The 20,592-nt window shown below is 40.2% G+C and overlaps 1 protein-coding gene and 1 long non-coding RNA gene across 7 annotated transcripts; one reads left to right on the top strand and one right to left on the bottom strand.

Moving 5' to 3' along the window:
• The first annotated feature begins 38 nt into the window (after window positions 1–38).
• Window positions 39–20,098, top strand: LSM14A (LSM14A mRNA processing body assembly factor). 6 transcript variants are annotated; one of them, XM_083625273.1, is made up of 10 exons: window positions 39–639; window positions 3,239–3,402; window positions 6,749–6,881; window positions 9,327–9,446; window positions 10,741–10,917; window positions 11,639–11,704; window positions 12,808–13,014; window positions 14,577–14,739; window positions 16,558–16,798; window positions 18,218–20,098. In XM_083625273.1, the coding sequence occupies exons 1-10, from the start codon at window positions 519–521 to the stop codon at window positions 18,239–18,241; spliced, it is 1,416 nt and encodes a 471-aa protein (XP_083481399.1). In that variant the 5' UTR covers window positions 39–518; the 3' UTR covers window positions 18,242–20,098. The 6 variants fall into 6 exon arrangements, 4 of the variants coding, with proteins under 4 accessions (XP_083481399.1, XP_083481400.1, XP_083481402.1 ...); XM_083625274.1 differs by having other exon boundaries at window positions 70–639; window positions 12,835–13,014; XR_014551058.1 differs by having other exon boundaries at window positions 194–639; window positions 12,835–13,014; window positions 14,577–15,660; window positions 15,724–16,798.
• LOC310767908 lies at window positions 4,408–6,212 on the bottom strand. Its single transcript, XR_014551119.1, has 2 exons — window positions 5,435–6,212; window positions 4,408–5,394 (listed from the first exon to the last, which is right to left on the bottom strand). It is a non-coding gene; the product is annotated as an uncharacterized lncRNA (long non-coding RNA).
• Window positions 20,099–20,592: the final 494 nt, after the last annotated feature.

The raw sequence follows: 20,592 nt of genomic DNA, 5'->3' as shown, positions 1-20,592 counted from the left end.
GAGCCTCTGCAAAGGAGTGTCCCTGTCCCATTCAGTTAACCGCGGAGAAGCCCCCCGCCCCCCCGTCCAGAGCCTCCTTGTCCTGCTGTGGCGCGGCCTAGTCAGGCTTCCTTCGCTCCCGCCCGCGTCATTTCTAGCCTCCCGGCCGCCTCGCGCGCTTTCGCTTTCATCGCGAGATTTGGCGTCTTGTTCCCAACATGCATTTCGCGGCTGAGCTGGTGGAGGTGGAGGAGGAGGAAAGGCGAGTCGGGCGCTTTGACGGAGCGGGCGGCGGCCATGTTGGGAGCGTCGGGGCAGCTGTAGCAGTGGAGGCCTGTGTGGCAGGGCGCTGAGTGGCCTTCCGGGCCCAAGCGAGGGGAAGAGCGAGAGGGAAGCGGCCTGGCCTGTGGCGTGAGGGAAAAGGAGGGAGCGGCGGCGGCTGCGAGGCGGCGGAGGCTCCGTCCGAAGCCGGACCCGACTGGGGTGCTAGAGGGGGGCGTGAGGAAGCCTCGAGCCGGGCCTCTGCTTCAGCCGCCGCCATGAGCGGGGGGACGCCGTATATCGGCAGCAAGATCAGCCTGATCTCCAAGGCCGAGATCCGATATGAGGGCATCCTCTACACCATCGACACCGAGAACTCCACGGTGGCTCTCGCGAAGGGTAAGGCGGCCCGGAAAGGAGAAGGTGGCCGGGGCGGGGGGTCTCGGCCTGCTTGGCGGTTGGTTGGGGGCGGGGCACGAAGAGGCCTCAGCCCCCACTTCTCCCCAGTGGAAGTGGGTGGTCGGTTTCGGGGACCCCAGTAGAAATACAAAAGGCACGCCAAGCCTGCAAGGTAGGCGGGGGGTGGAGGCGGAGCTGGAGGCAAGCAAACACGGAATTAAATAAAGATTCCCGTTGGAGATTCGTTGTTCGAGCTTCAGTCGACTACCCAGGGGAGGGAGGGTTACTGGTTTCCCGCACAAGAGATGGGTGGTTTGTCTTGAGAAGGTAAGTTGAGATGTAAAGGCACACCACTTCTACAAGGGCGGGGTAGAGTTGGGGGGCAAGCAAACCAGGGTTCAAGCAAAGATGCCTGTAGAATTATCTTAATAAAGAGATGTGTTGTGCGAGGTTCAGTTGGAGATCCCCTAGGAGGGTTAGGGTTGCTGGATGTTATTGCAGCGCCCACTCTAAGCTGGATGTCAAGTATAATCTCCAGATGTTTTGGTAGTAGGACTCATCACAGCCGCACTGGCTGGGGCTGACAGGAGTAGTAATCCAAAACAATGAGAGGGTAGCAGATTGTGGAAGGCTGCCCAAAATAAAACAAATGAGGCAAAAGCAACTGCATTGCAAGGCACACTTTGGGAGTAAGTCCCACAGAAGTTGCTGAGGCACATACCTTGGTTAAACATACAGCTGGATGAGGCGGTAAACTGAGTTTGTTAAGTTCTGCTACAGGAGTACACCTCAGGGAATATACTGTATATCTATTCATCCAAGTGAAATCATCCCAGTGAAAAGAATACTGTGCTAAAACTCCCTTTGCTTCTCCCTTATACTTTTAAAACTGCCTCAATAGCAGTACATCAGGGAGCATTTTTTAAAAGTGTCATTTATCTTACACTGCCATGCTGAAGTCTTACTGCCCATTATGCCACCTCAGAACTCTTACCACTTTGGTTCCACCTTGTTCTGCTTACTTTCCATAAACTTGCTTGGAGCATGCTTGTTGACTATTTTTACTGCAATACAAGGTGATGATGCACATGTGCACCCAGATATTTCTACAACTCACATTATTCCCGACCACTAACCCTGCTGGCTGAGGCTGATGAGAATCTGAATGCAACATCTGGAGGGCCACAGGTTAGCACCCTGCCCTAAGAAGACTGTATAATTTTATGCATATTTTTTTCAACTAAGAATGTACAGACATCTTTCAGGAGAGAAGTGGGGGGGGGGTGTCCCTTGGTGCCAGCTATTTAAATGCAAACACCATAGGTTTCACATAGTTCGACAAAAATAAGGAAACCAAAACCAATTTTTGGCCTACAACTCCCATGATCCCTAGCTAGCAGGGCCAGTGGTCAGGGATGCTGGGAATTTTAGTCTCAAAACATCTGGAGGGCCGAAGTTGAGGGAGCCTGATGTAAAGCCAAAATTGCATAGAGTCAAAACACACTGGATTCAGTGGTGGGTGGGATTACCAAAGTCTTTTTTCACAGAAGTCTGCTCTCTTTTTAATTTTAAAAAAATGCCAAGCATGTAAAGCTGAATGTGCACAAGTTCCATCCACATTACTTGTAAGTTGCCTGTGTATTCAAAGAAGTATTTGGCAGAAATGAGAAATGTGGGGTACTTTGGTAAAGTGAAGATTGTTATACAGTGCCTAATACACCTTAACATTTTTCTCAGAGACTGCACATAATCTTAGCCAAAAGGGAAAAATGCATAGAAGTGCCTTTTTTTGTATCTTCATATCAAACAAATCAAACTGAGCCTCATACATTTTCATCTCATTTGTGAACAAAGTGTTTTCTTTCTATTTTCCTTGTCTATTTTCCTGCTTCTGCACTTCAGTACTGCTTACAAGGCACATGAACTAGAAATTCTTAAGATTGTCCCTTGTTCATTATGATCCTTTTCACCTCATTATGCTTAACCTTATGTATGCCTCCGTCCTTTATGCATTATTCCATCCAGCCCTACCTCAGCATAGAACTCACTGAAATTAAACCTGCAAAGCTTTCCATTTTTCTTATGGGCCAAGATGACTTCCTTTGCTTGTGTGTGTGTGTCTACCACTGAACTATGACTCCTCCCTAATTCAGGCTCTGCTTCCCCTCAACACACCTTGCCATAGTAACATTAGTAACTAACTTCGCCAGATGCCCCTTTCTCTGCTCCCTCCTTTTCTGGGCAAGCCGCTGCCCATTCTGCATTATTTAGGCTACCATGCAAAACAGTGCCTTCAGACGATCACCCAGGGAATTTACAGATTGCCTGCTTTTGTGTAAGCTTGTATTAAGTAAATCAAGAAAAATGACTTGCTGACCTTTTAATGCAAATAGACTTGATCTGAATGAATTCAGCTGACTTGAGGGGGGAAAGTGCTCTTTTGAAAGTGTCAGTGTAGTGAACCTAATGAATATTCAGCTGCACTTTGTCACATGATGCGTTAGACCAAACTGATGCAAGCTTTTTATTAGTCTATGTGTAAATATTATGAGAAAGTATTGGATGATGCATGATAAAATTTGTTTGTTTTTTCCTGCAGTTCGTTCTTTTGGTACAGAAGATAGACCAACTGATCGGCCTATACCACCTCGTGACGAAGTATTTGAATACATTATATTCCGTGGCAGTGATATCAAGGATTTAACCGTTTGTGAACCACCCAAACCACAGTGTTCTCTGCCCCAGGATCCAGCTATCGTTCAGGTATAGTCACCATGTAGCAGTTGTAGCTTTAGCTATGTGTAGTTATACACTGTGATCAGTTTTGGTGTGTATATACCTGAAACTGTATGATCTGGATCATCTTATATTGTTTAGGAAAAAAAGTTATTTATATGTGTTCAAGAGATTTTCCACAAAGTTATTAATGACAAAATGTATATTAACATAAGAAGAGCCATGCTGGATCCAACCAAAGGCCCATCTAGTCCAGCATCCTTTTCTCACAGTGGCCAACCAGATTTCCCACTGAGAGGCCTGCAAACAGCACCTGAGCGCAACAGCACTCTCCCAATTGTGATTCCCAGCAGCTGGCATTTAGTAGCTTATTACCTCTATCGCTGGCATCTCTAGCAGCCATTGATTGCCTTATTCACTATGAATTTCTTTAATCCTTTCTTAAAGCCATCCAAATTGATGGACATCACTATTTCTTGTGGGAGTGAATTCCATTGTTTAACTAGCCCCTATGTGAACAAGTACTTTCTTTTGTCTCTCCTGAAACTTCCAGCTTTCAGTTTCATTGAATGGGTCCAGGTTCTAGTATTATGAAAGAGGGATAAAAGCTTCTCATACTTTCTCCATAGCTTGCACAGTCATACTATGTCCAAATTATGCATGATCTTACACATTTCTGTCATGTCCCCTCTTACCTTTTTTCTGTGCTCAAAAGACCCAAATCTCTGGCCTCTTAATCATTTTGATTGCCCTTTTCTGAAACGTTTCCAGCACTACATTACCCTTTTTGAGGTATGGCAACTAGACCCATATGCAGTATTCCAAGTGCAATCTCACAATATATTTGTATGGTTCTATTTTCAATTCCTTTCCTAATGATCCCTAGCATAAAAATTCACCTTTATCACAGCTGCACACTGGGTCAACATCTTCATCACTATCCACTATGACTCCAAGGACTCATTCCTGGTCAGTTGCTGATGGTTCAACCACCATTAGAATATATGTTAAATTAGGGGGGAATTGGAGTTGTTGTTTTTTGTTGGGTTTTTTGCCCCAATATGCATCACTTTACACTGCTTACATTGAATAGCATTTGCCATTTTACTGCCTATTCACCCAATTTGGAGAGATCCTTTTAAAGCAATTCCTGATCCCTTTTTGTTTTAACCCCCAATTTGGTACCATCTGCAAACTTAGCTATGCCACTGCTTACCCCTACTCCGGATCATTTAGGGACGAGTTAAAATGCACAGATCCCAATACCAGTCCTTGGGGGATTCTACTTTCTACATCCGTCCATTGACAGAACTGTCCATTTATTCTTGCTAGTTACTCATCCATAAGAGGACCTCTCCTCCAATTTTATGATTGCTAAGCTTACTCAGGAGCCTTTGATGAAGGACTTAATCAAAAGCTTTTTGAAAGTCTAAAAACAAAACATTAGCTGGATCACCTCTATATGCTTGTTGACTCCCTGAATGAAATCTTAATCAGTTAATGAGACAGAACCTACTCTTGCAGAAGCCATGCTGGTTCTTCAGCAAGACCTGTTCTTTTATATTCTTGGTAATTCTATCTTTTATAATGCTTTCTAACAATTTTCCTAGAACAGACATGCTAACCAGTCTGTAATTTCATAGATCCCTTCTGAATCGCCTTTTAAAATTTGTTATATTGCTCACTTTCCAGTCCTCAAGGTAATAAAGAACTCAAGATTGAAACTGATGATCTTCTAAACCAAAATATGAAACTTGTAGCTCTTGGGAAGATCCTATCCTGATTTGGTAGTTTCTCAGTTTTAATTTTTCAAGCCCTCTCATCACCACTGTTTTCCTCAGTTCCTTAGACTCCTTTTTTGAGAAAGTTTCATTCAGGCACAGGGATTGGCCTACATCTTCTGCTATGAATACAGATGCAAAGAATTTGTTGAGCTTCTCTGCCAAGCTCCTTGAGCTTCTCTGCCAAGCTCCTTGACTTGCTTGTTATCCAGATGTCCAGCTGCCTCCCAGCTGGTCTCTTCTAATGTATGTAAATGATGTGTTGTTGGTAATTGTACTGATGACAACCATTTTGCATGGGGGTTCTGTTCCTAGCCCCCGTGTGCATCAGCGGAGTGCGCATAAGCCCATTCTGGCCCATCTCTGTTCAGCCCTCTACTGGGTACTAAAGGAGCTGTGCATCAGTGGTCACACAACAATTGGACGCACACAAAACATTGTCATTGCCTGTAAGTTTTTAAAGAGACAAGCTCCTCAAGTTTTTTTCTCTTCTCTTTTGCCAGCCTTTGTATTATTTTTGAACAAGACCCTTCATTTTCTGAAGGAAGCTTTCTTGTCTCCAATAGGTTCCTTGACTCTGTTAACCACGCTGCCATCCTTTTGGCCCTGGTTGTATCTTTCCTGGTCTGCAGTATACATTTTATCTCAGCTTCTATTAAGCCTCTTCATTTTCCCTTTCTACTTCCTTTTTACCAGCCCCCTCATTTTGGGGAAGTTTCCTCTTTTACAGTCAAATGCGACTGTGTTTGAATTTCTTGGCAATTGTTCACCTGTTGAATTTTATAGCAGTCAGTTCAACAACAGTTTCATTTTGCAACATGTCCCGGGTACCACTTAATTCCAAAGTTTGCTACCTTTCTGATTGTTTCCATGACCAACTGTTGTACAGCACAATCATTTACACTACCTAGAAATTTTAGCCCATATTTCTAGTAGGATAGGTTCCAATCGTGTTTTCAATAAAAACACCAGCCAGATGGGTGGGGTATAAATATTACTTATTAATAATAAGCAGCAGTCTGTCTTTGATTTTTGCCATTGCATCAAGCATACACTACAGAGGTATTATTATTATTTATACCCTGCCTATCTGGCTGGGTTTCCCCAGCCACTCCCCAGCCACTCTGGGCGGCTTACAACATAACTAAAAACATAATAAAAAATCAATCCTTAAAAACTTCCCTGAACAGGGTTGCCTTCAGATGTCTTCTAAAAGTCAGGTAGTTGTTTATTTCCTTGACATCTGATGGGAGGGTATTCCACAGGGAGGGTGCCACTACTGAGAAGGCCCTCTGCCTGGTTCCCTGTAACTTCGCTTCTTGCAGTGAAGGGACCAGAAGAACTAGTTATTGCATTTTGGATGATCCATGCCATTCTGAGTATTGAAATGGCTATGTTATCTGGAAAATAAGCACACATTTGGTAAATAAATTCATTTTCTTACACCAGTTGGAATGTGTTGTATTTCTCACTTCCTAATGCAACCCAGTTCAAGAAAGGGTCTTGTACTCTGATTTTATTGCTAACTTTATGCAGCATGATAATTGTTTTTTTCTGCTTTGATAGTCTTCCATGAATGTGGTTTTCTTTAGTCCTCTCTAGGATCATCTTCTACTTCTTCATTCCAATCTGTGGGTTCCTACGGTCCTTTTGGCAGGATGCCAGCCTACAGCCAGTTTAGTCCAAGTCCATTAGTGGGCCAGCAATTTGGCGCTGTTGGTGTTGGTATGTTTGCATTTTAAACTTCTTTTCTTGGCAAGCATATAAATGTTAAAATATTTTCAAGTATATACTGTTCCCACCCCATAAGGTAAAATTCACATTTACTGAGCTGATCTAATGAAAGCATGTTCACCCAAGAAGGCCACATTCCCCAGACCACCCTCCTACCTACCCCTCAATAATTTCTCCTTTGCAAGCTTCACTAATGTGGACAGTGTGTTCTTTGGCTGCTGCTATTTTCTTTCTTCTTGTGCAGGACACATTTGTGGCCAAGTACACACACAGTAGTCCATGTTAAACCCATTTTGGTAAATGTTTTCATTTTGGCAGATCTGTTTTATAAGACTGTCAGAGTTGATCGCAGTTCTTTGGGGTACTTGGAATCTTGTTTACAATGAAGATAAAAGGGGTTACCTGTAGGAGCAACATTGGGACATTGATGTAGTTCAACCCAGTGGCAGCTGATGCTCAGGAGCAAAAACTGCAGTCCTTAAACGATACTAAACTGTTAGCACATTTGTAAAGCTAAGCAGGATCTAGTATAGTTTCAAATTGGATGGGGGACTGTGTGCTGAGATTCTTGGTTTACTGTGTTTAAAGCATCTTTGGTGGAAAGATGGTGGGAGGCAAGAGCATATCTGCTTCATTCTTGGATGGACTGAAATTTCCTAGATGCCCAGTGTGAAAATAGTAGTATAGGTGTCTCCCCACTTATGTATGTTTGACTTGTGCTCAATAGCATATATGTGTGGTGCCGGGAAATAATTAAATACGGTATATTGATTTAAACTGCAAAAGAGTATGAAAAGAGCAAAAACAGTGCAAAAAGAATGACAAAACTACAAAAATGTCACAAGAAGAGCGGGGAAATGGCTAGTAATCCCAGTAGCCCTTGCACTGACCTTTGAGGCTTGTGGGGAGTTGGCGTTTGAGAGGGAGGTTTGGAGGGAGCATTTTTAGCAGAGGCGTTTTCAAGCTTTTTAGATGGTGTTACGCACTGTACACAATTTCACATATATGCACTGTCCCTGTGAACGTAACCCCCTTATAAGTAAACTACACTGTCAGGTTCACTTTTCCACATTTATAAATATTGGACTCTGGCCAAATCCAGTAAATTGTAAACATCTGAGTATTGTGACCATTATGCTTTCTCTCTACTAGTTTTGTCTAGTAAGCATTGTCCTGTGGGTGGGAAACAAGAATTTCACCAGGCATGTCACTGGACATCTCAGCATCATGTTCAAGTTTGTAAAGTGGTTTTGTTCAGAAGTTGCTAAGCTGTGGTGTGAACCTAGTAAGAGTTTAAAGTGTGCTCCATGGCTCTGGGAGGTTATCTTGGCTATAGCTTCAGGAAGTTACAATTTTATAGTTGATCATAGCATATTGCTGCTGATGGTCTCCTCTAATCTTTCTTGAAACAACTTTATATGCAGTGTATGTGTTTAGAGAGATACCACATTAGAATAAATAGATCAAAGATTACTTTCAAATAGCTTTGAGGGAGAGGAGCAGCCCAAGTTTAACAAGTCTTATTTGCTTGATGTTATCCGTAGGGAATACGTGAATAGGTACACTGGCCCACTTTGCTGACTGATCGCAATAATAACATAAAGGAGAAGGATAAAACAAGGGCCTAATAGCAAGATAAATGGATTGTTTAAAAACAGTAAAAATATCATGAGACAGACTGCCATAGCTAATTTGTGAATATAATTTGTGTGTAATTTATTTAATATTGTACTTCTGTTGAGAACTTTTTGCCGACTATAAATGCAGTTTTGGAGATGGCAACTAGTAAACTGTAATTTCAGTTCATGCTTCTCAAATTTTGGCCACAAGTGAATTTGGAGATCTATCCCAAGTCTCTTTAACCAACAGCAGCCTTCTTGCCAGCTGAGCTGAAATAGTTACCATACATTTCACATGTGGTTCAGCTGAGTGTGGTGTATTTGTACTTATACTCACCCACTTACTCTGCATATACTTTGACATCTCTGCAGATTTCTGCTGTTAATAAAACACTTTTCTTTATTCAGAAAATTAGCACAGACATGATCACATAATTGTTTGTAGCTTTTGAGAAGTGGTTTTGGTATTTCTTAGCTGCTTTAATAAAATTTTTCATCTTTTATTTGTCACATGAGTTAGTTAACATTTGGGTCAGTTGGCTTTAGTCTAAGAGTGGCAATTTAAATGGTTAGCCCCCTTAGCCTTACAAAGACTCTGTTAACATTTTTAGAACCATGCAGCTTTTCCTGAGGAGTACTTGGTAGTAGTGGCTAAGGGTCACTAATGGAGAACTCTCAGAATCCTTGTATAATTGTTAGAGCTGCTTGAGGCAAAACAGGGTAGCTGAACGTTTTGGTACATTGAAGTTCATTGACAGTGCCGCAAGTGTAGCCTTGCACCACAGGGGCTTGACATCTATTTTCTGACTTCATGCAGGAAGTTCACTGACATCTTTTGGAACTGAAACTTCAGCCAATGCTAACTTGTCCCAAAGCAGCGCAGTTGGTTCCACTTTTACAACTGATGCAAGGTCATTAAAAACACAGCTCTCACAAGGTAAAGGCTGGTGGTGTCAGTCAGATTCTTGATCTTTTTGATTAAGAAGGTGAATGCATTGCCATAGTGTGTTGTTCAATTGTGAAATATATTCTTTTTCTGGTTTACCACAACATGCCTTAGCTGTAATGAACCTCAGTTTCTTGTGCCGCCTCTTCAGCTTTCCTACCATGTTGCAAGAAGGAAGACTTGGTAGCTTTTAATTCTGCTTTCCTTGAATCACTGCTTTATTGTGTTTCCCAAACCAGGTATTGTGATTTATAAAAAAACTAATTGGTTGGAGCAAGCCAACTTCTGAAACCATGATTTGAATGTGTCTTTTTTTGAAATTGGCTAAAGTTTTTAGTAAACTACAAAAAGTTGAGATTCAAGAAAAGTGTGGGGAGGGGAGCTTCCAAAGTCCTCCCTGTTGCATGAAGGATAAGGAGACCACATGTGATACTTCAGTTTGCTGAGCCTGTTGTGATGAACCCTTGTTAGTGTGATATGCAAACATGGCACAGGAGGAATGCACTAGCCAAAGACACAGGGCAACACCTTCCTGCTCATGCATGTATTGCTAAGCCATGATTTAGCATGACATGTGAACCACTCTTCTGCTTCTTTGTGCAGAGTTAGCCTTGTCTCGTATCACTGAAAGTGAGCTTGTGTTCGAAGTTGCTTAAAATAATCTTTTAGGTGTATTCTGCAAGTGGGGACAACAAATCTCAACCGCTGGGGATCATTGTGATTTTTCTTCCAAACAGACTACTATGTGAAGCAAGTGTTTGTTTTTTGGCTTGCAAGCTATGAACCTAGAGCAAAGCCAGAGATTATGGCTTGCCTTTGCTAGGGAGGAACATTGTATGCATTTATAATAAGCCGTTAAACATGGTTTATAGTGGCATCCAAACTGGGCCACTGACTCTTGGACTGAAGCCGATAAATAAAAAGATCTGCCTCACCTAAACAGCTAAATTAGATACTATTTCAATATCTATTTTTTCTGCATCCATACTACTCACTGTTAGTGCTTATTTTATTTTAAGAAATCATGGCATCTAAGGGAGTAGCTGCAGTTCTGGGTGACAGACATTTGCTAATAACTGCATTGGTAAAGATGAGCTGTTTTTCCTTTGAAAATTGAGGGAGAATCAATGTATATATGTGACCTAAGTCTTGGGTTAGTGGAGCTAAAGTTGCAAAAACATTTCCTCTTTGGACATAGTTGTCTTGACTAGGGAAAGCAGATAATTGACTTCAAAGTAATACTTATGCTAAGGTTGGGCATAAGATGTTGTCATTTCTGTTTCAGGTCGCTCAAGTCCTTCGTTAGACCATTTGAGAAAGAGCCCAACCCTGGAGCAGGCAGTACAAACAGCAGGAACCCACTTATCTGCTTCAGCACCAGTTGGGAGAAGGAGTCCTGTTTCAGCCAGACCTCAAGGGTCTGCTAGTCAAAAATCATTGGAAAATCAGGAGCACAGAAGAGGTAGAACTTGGCCTTTGGACCTTGATTATTTTAAGCTCTGTTGATACTTCTTGCCAAAGTGAAAAAGCTGTTCTTTGCAAGTGACTTGGCAATTGCTTTTGTCAAAGTTTGGATTCAAAGTTTGAAACCCATATGTCTATTTTTAAAGTTCAGTGTCTTGAGTGTGAACACTGAAGACACAAATTTGTGAGTCATAAAGCATAATAATAATAATAATAATAATAATAATAATAATAAGTTTATTTATATATACATACATACCCTGCCCATCTGGCTGGGCTTCCCCAGCCACTCTGGGCGGCTTCCAACCAAATATTAAAATACAATAATACATCAAACATTAAAAGCTTCCCTAAACAGGGTTGCCTTCAGATGTCTTCTAAAAGTTTGGTAGTAGTTGTTCTCTTTAACATCTGGTGGGAGGGCATTCCACAGGGTGGACGCCACTACCGAGAATACCCTGCAGTAAAATGGCATGGCTTGCAGTAAGGTGAGGCTTATGCCTGAATGCTTCTATTGTGGGTTGGGGAAATATTTCTGTCAGCATAGGAGTTTCAGCTTGCTTGGCAAGCAGGGCTAACTTGTGGGGGTTTTCCCCACACTCTTCTCAGAGGGCAGTACTGCCCTGATGCAACCCTTAGAGGTTTTTTCCTTACATGCTCGCAGTTAGTATACAGAAAATGAAAAATAACAAAATGTTCTTTGCATTCTTTGTTCTTAGCTGAAGCACACAAGATTTCAAGATCTGAAGCAGAGCATCTGAGAAATGAAAACAAACGTCAAATGGGTAAACTGAATTTGTTTTTGGAAAGGATAAAAACTCTAGTGCTTTTTGAAAGTCACTTTTGTTGAACCAGACCCTATGCTTGAGTTTAATAGGATAATGCAGTTTGTTTCAAACAGCAAAAAGAAGTACCTCCTTTCTCATGCACAGGGGATGGATGAGGTGCAGCATGCACAAGCCCAGCACCTGTCGCTATGTGTTCTCATAATGGGAAACCATTATTTCATTTACTTCTGAACTGAGTCACTGTGACAAATGTTTATGACCCTCTAGCGAAATAGATAAGCAATGGGTTTAAAATAAAAAAAGAAAGGATTTGGTCTTGTGAGATTGATTGTTGCAGGACGTCAGAGCCTTTTAAAGGGTTGGTTTTCACAGTGTACAATGGTACCTCGGTTTTCGAACATAATCTGTTTTGGAAGACTGAGTTCCAAAACGTTTCAAAACCAAAAACCCAAAATGAAAGCCTCAATACGGAAGCCACGTGGCATGTTCGACTTCTGAGGCATGTTCGAAAAGCGAAATGTTAAAAAACGGAGACATTCGAAAACTAAGGTACCACTGTATAGTTAAAAACTATGTTGCCCTGGGTTCCTTTGGGAAGAAAGGCAGGGTATAAGCTTAATAAATAAACAAACTGTAGAATTATACCACAAGATGTAGTGATGGCTGCCAAATTTAAAAGTGGATTAGACAAATTCCTGGAGAGTAAAGATATCGGCAGCTTTAGTACTAGTGGCAGCCTGCCTTTGAATTGCAGTTGCTGGGGGACACAAGCAGGAAGGGACTGTTGCACTTGTGTCCTGTTTTGTGGACTTCTCAGAGGCATATGGTTAAACAGTATGGGAACTGAATGCTGGCCTAGATAAGCCTTTGGCCTGATTCAGCAGAGCTCCTCTTAGGTTATTAGGAGAAGTATATGATGGGGCTTCAAGCTATATAGTGGCAGAAAGTGTAACAATGGAAGATGATATATCTTGATCAGCCGGATGTCTGGTAATCATATCTGCTTGGCAGACGGAAAGCTCTCCATCCGTCCTGTGTATAGTAGTTTTATGTTGCTGCTTACAAGAACAAAACTGAAACTGCAGGTCTTTTGTTTATAGGTCCCTTCAAAACCTATTTTTCCCCAGTTCCAGGTGCACCTTCAGCACGAAGGGGCCGTGGGGGTCACCGGGGAGGCAGAGGAAGATTTGGTATTAGACGGGATGTTCCAATGAAGTTTGAGAAGGACTTTGACTTTGAAAGTGCTAATGCACAATTCAATAAAGAGGAAATAGATCGCGAATTTCACAACAAACTAAAACTGAAAGGTAAGCTGAAATGCTGTTTCAAGGGAATAATGACTGTCTTGTCAACTACAGGTAAACCTGAGCCTTCTATAGACACGGGATATAAATGACTGGTAGTTAATGGAAACGAGATGTAATTTGGAAATCTGACTTCTGTTTCAAACACTTGAATCAAAGTTCTTAAAAAAGGAAAGAAAAACCTTTCGTACTTGTGCTATCTTATACTTCATTTTATGTGGAGTTGTGAGTAGGGTTCTTATTCCTGTAGGGGTTGAGAGTTAAAATAGGCTAATCCTGCAGTGTTTTGAAGTTAAGTTGTATAGGTTCAGATGAAAAGAGAGATTTCACTTAGATGCATTCAAAGTCTATGGGTATAATTCATTGCCTCCTTTTTCTCTGTTGCTTTTCCTCCTCCCTGAGGTGATCAGAAACGTTATGCAAGGGAATGATAAGCAGTGCTGTGTGTATTCCATATTTAGGAAATTAAACTTTTGTTCCCAACCTAGGAAATTCTGAATTCTGCAGTTTATATAGATTCTGTAGATTAACTTCCCCTTTCCTTGCATTTTTATTATTTTCTGTGGCCCTAATTTTACTAGCTATGGTAAGAGGCAAAAAGCTACATAGGTGACTGTACCTCAGCCACAGAAAGTTGTCCACAGTTATCATTCTGACCTTGGAGAGAGTCAGCTGGTGATGCTTTATGCTGCTTTTTAGGTTCCTTTCAAAGAAGCATTTATTTACTCAAACCTTTGGAAGAAACTGAGGTTGTAAATATTTTGCTAGAGCTATTAGTTTATTTTTACATTAATTTTTATTTTTAATTTTTGTTTTGTAGTTTTATTGTATGGTTTTATATTATGTTGCATGGCGCCCCACTATCTTCGGATGATGGATGGTCTAGAACTATAACAATATTAATTATTAATATATGTTCGCAGTTTTAAGGAGTAGAATCTTGCATTTTTAATAGGAAGTACTGAGCTCCCCATCAAATTACCTGGACATTATAAAAAAGCACAATCTGCAGTGGGCTGTAATCCTGCCCTTTGCAGTGTGTTCTGCTGCTAGCCCTACAATTCATGTAATCAAGTATTGCTTGGACAAATTTGCGGCACTTTTTAAAGTTTATGGATGGATGTTCCTGGCAGGATTAAAGTCTTACAAGGAAGGCTTTGCAACAGATATTAAATGAGTGCTTTTAAAAAGTATACTCCCTTTGTGATTTGCCACATTCTCTTCTCTCACTTCTTTAGTTGCTGTAATTGTGCTGCTCTCATCTTGAAGACAACTTGAGTCATCCAAAGTCAGACAGGGAGTGCAGTTTTTTCCTATTTTTACAGCAATGTCTTGTTTGCTGGAGAGGACCAGTAGGAAGGAGAATAGCCAAGAGGGAGAGAGGGGACAGCTGTTGTCTTAACTCATGGCAAGCTATTTTTGTGTGTGCTATTCTATAACATCCTTCTAGGGTAGCATTATACACAAGTCACTTTCTGCTTTTCTTTGAAGATGCATTTTCATTTATTGTTCACTGAGGTTATCCTTTTCCTTTCTTCTCACCCCCTGCCCCCTGGATTCGTTAGAAGATAAACCAGAGAAGCCTGTAAATGGGGAAGATAAAGGTGACTCAGGTGTTGATACCCAGAACAGTGAAGGCAATGCAGATGAAGAGGATCCACTTGGACCCAACTGCTATTATGACAAAACCAAGTCTTTCTTTGATAACATTTCCTGTGATGACAATAGGTACCTGATTTGTTTTTTGGCAGTCCACTGGGCAAGCAGAAAATATAATTTCCAAATGGCAAGATCCATGGATACTAAAATGCAGCATGAAACGCTATACCATATACCTATGTAATGCTGCTACTGCTGCATGCAAAATATTTGGCTTCGTTAACGAAACGAAGTAACAGCTTTGTAATTCAAAGAGGGTTGGATACACTGTAGTTCAGAGAGGTCGAGACTGGCTGCATTTGTGCATAATGATATACCAGGCCTTCTGTGAATGAGAAGTGTGCTGTATTGTTTTTAACACTCGATTGGGAGCCGCCCAGAGTGGCTGGGGAAACTCAGCCAGATGGGCGGGGTAAAATTAATAAATTATTATTATTATATATTATTATACTCTCCCAGTTGATCCTACTTCACTTCTTCCATTTAGCCAGGAAGCCTTGACTTCCCATTACTGTATGTTCAAACCAGGGATCATAGTTTATTGGCTTCCTGATCATGGCTTGTTAGGAAGTAGCAAACCATAATCCATGATCTTGCAAGGACCAGATTTGTTGGTAAAGATGTGGATGTTCAAAAGTGAAAACATTGCGGAATCAATCATATATCCCCTTCCATTTCTGGTGTATCTAAGCTCTTGGCAAAGGTTGAGCCTTCCGTAAGACTTGATTATTTTGGTCTTGGATTGATAGAGGAAAGGGGATATGCTGTAAACCTTTTGTTACTTTTCTATTTGATTTCTTCTTAAGTATCAATCAGGCAGCATTTTTATTTGCATTTATATCAGTAATTTGATAAAGAGGAATCGCCCGTAATTAATTTCACTGAAACTGGATGCAGAGGAGTTGGTATTACTCCCAAAGCATGAAAGGTTCTGTTTTACATGGTGCTCCCTAAGCTAATTTAGTAGGAGCCACTTCAGTGGATCAACATGTCTTAAGGAACAGTAAACTTTCACTAAAAATATATACAAGACAAGACACCAAAAAAAAAAAGTAACAGAGAAAAAGTAATACAGAGTTGCGGAATGAAATAATAACAGCAAAGAAGTGTACCAGATTACACTCTTGCTCCACTGAAAGCAAATTGTATTTAAATACCCCTGCCATAACAAAAAAATGAGAAGCTGGAAGGATATGGGAAGATATCTCCCTGTTCATGTAAGGCAGGCACGTCCAACTCCCAAGAGACTGCAATCTACTCCCCGTATTAAAAAAACTGGCAGTGATCTACCCATTGTCATTGCCAAGAGTTGTTGAGCTTATTTTATTTTATTTCAGGGTGGGGAGACCTTGGCAAATTTATTTTATCCTGTGATCTACCAGTAGATTGCGATCGACCGGTTGAATGTACCTGATGTAAGGGAAACCAATTGGCATTGTAATTAGCAGATTTAGCAGCTCCCCCGGCCACCCATCTGTGTCAGCTCAAGCATTCTGATAAAGCTATGTTCCAGATATTGGTGAACCATGCCTCACATGGTAAAACATCAGGAGATCTCATGAGGCAAGTGATAACTAATCTGACAGCTGCTAGTAACATTAACCAGGAAATTCTTCACTCAGGCAGCCAATGGGTAATTGGGATGATATAACTTGGTTCTGATTTGAGAAACTGTTTTTTCACTCTTGCCATGCTCTCAATGTAAATGTTCCAAAAGTGGAGTTTGGAATGCCACTCCTGCACAGTGATGCTACTGTGCAGTTTCACTGTGTGCATATTAACGTACTAAGCAGCTTGAAAACGTCAAACTGTCTTTGGCATCAATACTTCTTCTGATGAAAACAATAGTGATCTGGAGTTAGTGTTCTTGTCACTTGCATGTTTCAGAGACCGAAGACCAACCTGGGCTGAAGAAAGAAGACTAAATGCAGAGACATTTGGAATTCCATTGCGTCCAAACCGTGGCCGGGGTGGCTACAGAGGTAGAGGAGGTGGAGGAGGAGTTGGTGGCTTCCGGGGTGGAAGAGGACGTGGAGGCACAAGAGGAAATTATGGCGCCCCTCGAGGATTTCGTGGTGGATTCAGAGGTGGACGTGGCGGCAGAGAATTTGCGGATTTTGAATATAGGGTAATTGCTTACAAACTCTGCTGCAGGGATGGGGAACTGGTGGCCTTCTCACTTGAAGTACTTCAACTCCAGGCCCAGCCAGCAATATGATGGAAGCTGTAGTTCATAACTGCCTAAGAAAGCCACAAGTTCCCCACCCTATATCTGTTGCTTATAGCCATAGGCACTGCATTCAATAATTCCAGAAATAAAAATAGCTACAATGCCACACAATCAGAACAAGATACAGCCACTCATTATTTCATTAAAAATACAAAAAGTATGACAAAAACCTTGAAAAAACTGCAATAATAGTACATATGTTTAATACTGGATGAGAGAATCAAAAAACAAATCATCTCATAAAATCTCTTAAATACTGGGCATGAGTTTTCTTTGCAGCCATTCAGATTTAGTTAACCTAAAGTGTAGTTCTTTTTATGCATCAATACACTTATATACATTCTACACAAAAGTATATATGAAGCAAAACTTTCTTGTATATCTTTTTGCCTCCGTTTTTTTATTCTTAGTGTGAATTTCTACACTGCATGCTAGCCATTGAACCACCCTTGGTTAATTTGTTTGGTTGTGGGAGAAAAAGTTGCAGCCACATCTGTAGACGTAGTTTCTTGTTCTAACATGTCAAAGATTTCTGTCGGCATGAAACGTTTTAACAATTGTTCTCTCGAGCATAGCATCTTTGAAGGCATTAAAATAAAATGTTTTCTTGTATATTCTCTTTCCGATGCAATATTTTTATTTCTTTTGGACAACCATATTATCGTTATTTGTGAGGAAGGATTTTTTTTAAAAAATATGTATAAAAAATACCATGTACAGCTGTTCAAAGAAAATATCAGAGTGGTGTGCAACAATTGTACATAAAACCCATATGCAGTAAAAACCGTATAAGAAATCAACTTAATTATTGTGGAGAGATGTATTCTTAATTGCCTGCCTGCATAAGCCTGACAGAGTAGAAAAGCAGAAAAGTTTTCAGCAGGTGTTTAAAAGGCACCTTCTGAATCTCTATTGGCAGAGTATTCCACAACTCTGGCCAATGACACTAAAGGCTTGATTTCTTCTTGTCAATTGAGCCTTGCCAACTTGGGGAACAACCAGTGGCGCTCCTGCAGGTGAGCTCTGTGATTGAGCTGAGATCTGGTGGTCCCTGAGGTACCCTATAGCTGAGTTGGGCTACAGAGGATTCTGCACACAAGAGTAAGCCACTCTTGCAGTGATTTCTAGGTTTACAAGACATTTTGACTTTGCTAACTGGAATTATGACTGATACAATCTAGAGAGATTTGGGCCCCATTTTGAATACTGTTAACGTTGCCTTCTCTAGTTTGAGCCTTTTATCTGTTACTGTTCTTGATTAATTTGACTAAACTGGCATTGGTTGGGAAGTAATTTTTTTCTTTTTTCTTTTTTTAGAAAGACAACAAAGTTGCTGCATAGCTGAAGTTGAACGCAGGTGGACCTGTAGATCTTCATGATCCAGAGAATGTGTCAGTCTTTGCAAAGAATTGTTAATTTGCTGTAAAACTCGTCACCAGCACTGGGGTTTGTTTTTAATTTCAAAGGGGTATGGAGCAGAACTCTTTTTGGAGAAAAAATGGCCATCTTCAAAAACAATGAGCATTAAATATATTTGAGATAGAAGACTTAAGTAATTTCTTACATAGAGTTAAAATATAAAGCAGTACTTCAGTGGAGTTTTTAAGTATTTTTTTCATCACAAAAAGAATTTATCAAATTGTATTTGATTACTACTGCAGGCTGCAAAGACAATTGTATGCAGAAGGCCGTCAGTACTGTGAGTGTGTTGAGCCAGTGAAGGTTGTTTTTGGAAATCCTTTAATCTCCCTTTTGAGATGGTTGTGCTCTTTGTCAAATAGGGTGCTGGGCAATAGAAAACTTGATTTTTGTCAGTCAAAAACAATGTAAACACAGTAAATCCTGTTTCTTAGGCAAAGGAAAACTTTTTATAGTTGTAAAATTCCATGATTATCCCATTGCCAAAGAAACACTAAAGACTTTGTATAGCTGTATAAAAGCAACTAATTTTTTAAGAATAAACATTTTTAAGTCTACAAACCTGCTGGGTTGAAATGCTAAAACACAAACACACCACACACATTAGTTGTTTTGCAGGGGCAGTTCCTCATAGCTGTTCAGCTTTAAACTTGTTTGATTTTTATATTTTGACTAAAAATAAACATTTTAGATGTTCTTCCATTATATAAAAACTGGATAAAATAATTCTCTTGCAAGAAATTCATTTTGTAGGTTTTGGCATATTGCAGGATTTGACCAGATTAATGGGCTTTTTTCAAATGAAGACAAACCTCAACACTCATGTCACAATTCACAGTTCATATTAGTGATAACTCTTGAAGTAAAAATGACCCAGGCACACACAAGTTCTTATGTTTCCTTTGATGTGCCCGGAATAAAAATGACATGTGTCCATGTGTTGATTCTTGAAATGTTGACTCTGTTTTAATGTTGACATACTCAATTTAAAAGTGACTATTTAGTGTTTGCAATTGCTTGAGTTTTGATGAACTGTAGCTTGGAGACATTGACTGCTTATTCTTATCCCAACAGTGATTTGGTATGGAGTAAACTTTTGCCAATTCTGAAATACTAGTTATGACTTTTTTGACATTAAGTTATAATTAGAAACAGTAATTTGGTAACTTGTATTTTGTATGTGTGTATGAAAGCCACAGGAATAAAGGGATCCAAAGATTAAACAATTTTTACCTAATTTGCTGATCTTCTTTTGTTTCTCCTTTATGTTCAGTAGTGATAAAATGTGGATAACTGCACTGTCAGAAAATGGGAATATTTAAGTGATAGAATCATAATTTTATATCTTTTTGTATAGCACTATAAGGAAGTATTTTGTAATTGGTTTACTTACGAGGTCAAGTATTTGGAAGCAGTAGAAGTTAGATACTATTGTTTAGTACTATTTTGCATGTTAACAACAATGCCTTTTTGGGATCCACAAATCATGATACTGAGCAGTTTTGATTTTTTTTTTTAGACAAAAGGCAAGTGCTGTAATGTCGCAATAAGTATGTATACTGTATGAGGTGTCCCAAGTTTATTTAAACCAGGTACGTTGTAAATACCAATGAGACATTCTGTGAAGGTATGAATTCGTCTTATCTACCAATCCTTTGGGTTTACTAGTTGGGGTGTGTTTTTACCCCAGTGAACGGCAGCATGACATACCTTCAGTGTACCTTGCTACAGAAAAATGGGGCTTTTATTTTGAGCCAGAATAAAACAGTTCAATAAAAACTGTCTTTGTGAAAGTTTTTTCTAGCTTATCCTTGTTTTGTAAACCTGCCCTGAATTGGGGGGGGGGGGTCCAATTTAATGGTGCTGATTTTGAGTCCATTGTTTAGTATTGTGCCAGTGTATGGGATAAACCCTGTTATTTCCTTTAAGTGTTCTCTTTCATCATACTGTAACCTTTCAACTCTGGAAAGAAATTGGCAGCGCTTATAATTGCGATAGATAAAAATATATATTTTTTAGCAAATTGGAATTTTAAAAGATTTTAGCTATATATTTTTCTCATAAGATTAATATGGTTTTAAATGACATCTGAATACATACATGATCTAAATCTGAATTTGCAACCTCCTGCAAACTTACTAAATGCAGTTTTTGTAAGGAAAGAATGGGGGGGATAGTACATGTTTTTATATTAAGGCTTGGTACAGAGGGGCAGGGTCATCACAAACTAGAAAAGTTTTGCCATCTTTTATTTCACTGGGATGATCCACGGT

The sequence above is a fragment of the Podarcis filfolensis genome (assembly GCF_964270895.1).
Source record: "Podarcis filfolensis genome assembly, chromosome: 8".
Lineage (NCBI taxonomy): Eukaryota > Metazoa > Chordata > Lepidosauria > Squamata > Lacertidae > Podarcis > Podarcis filfolensis.
The sequence above is the reverse complement of the archived record's forward strand: the minus strand, read 5'-3'. Positions and strand labels throughout refer to the sequence as shown.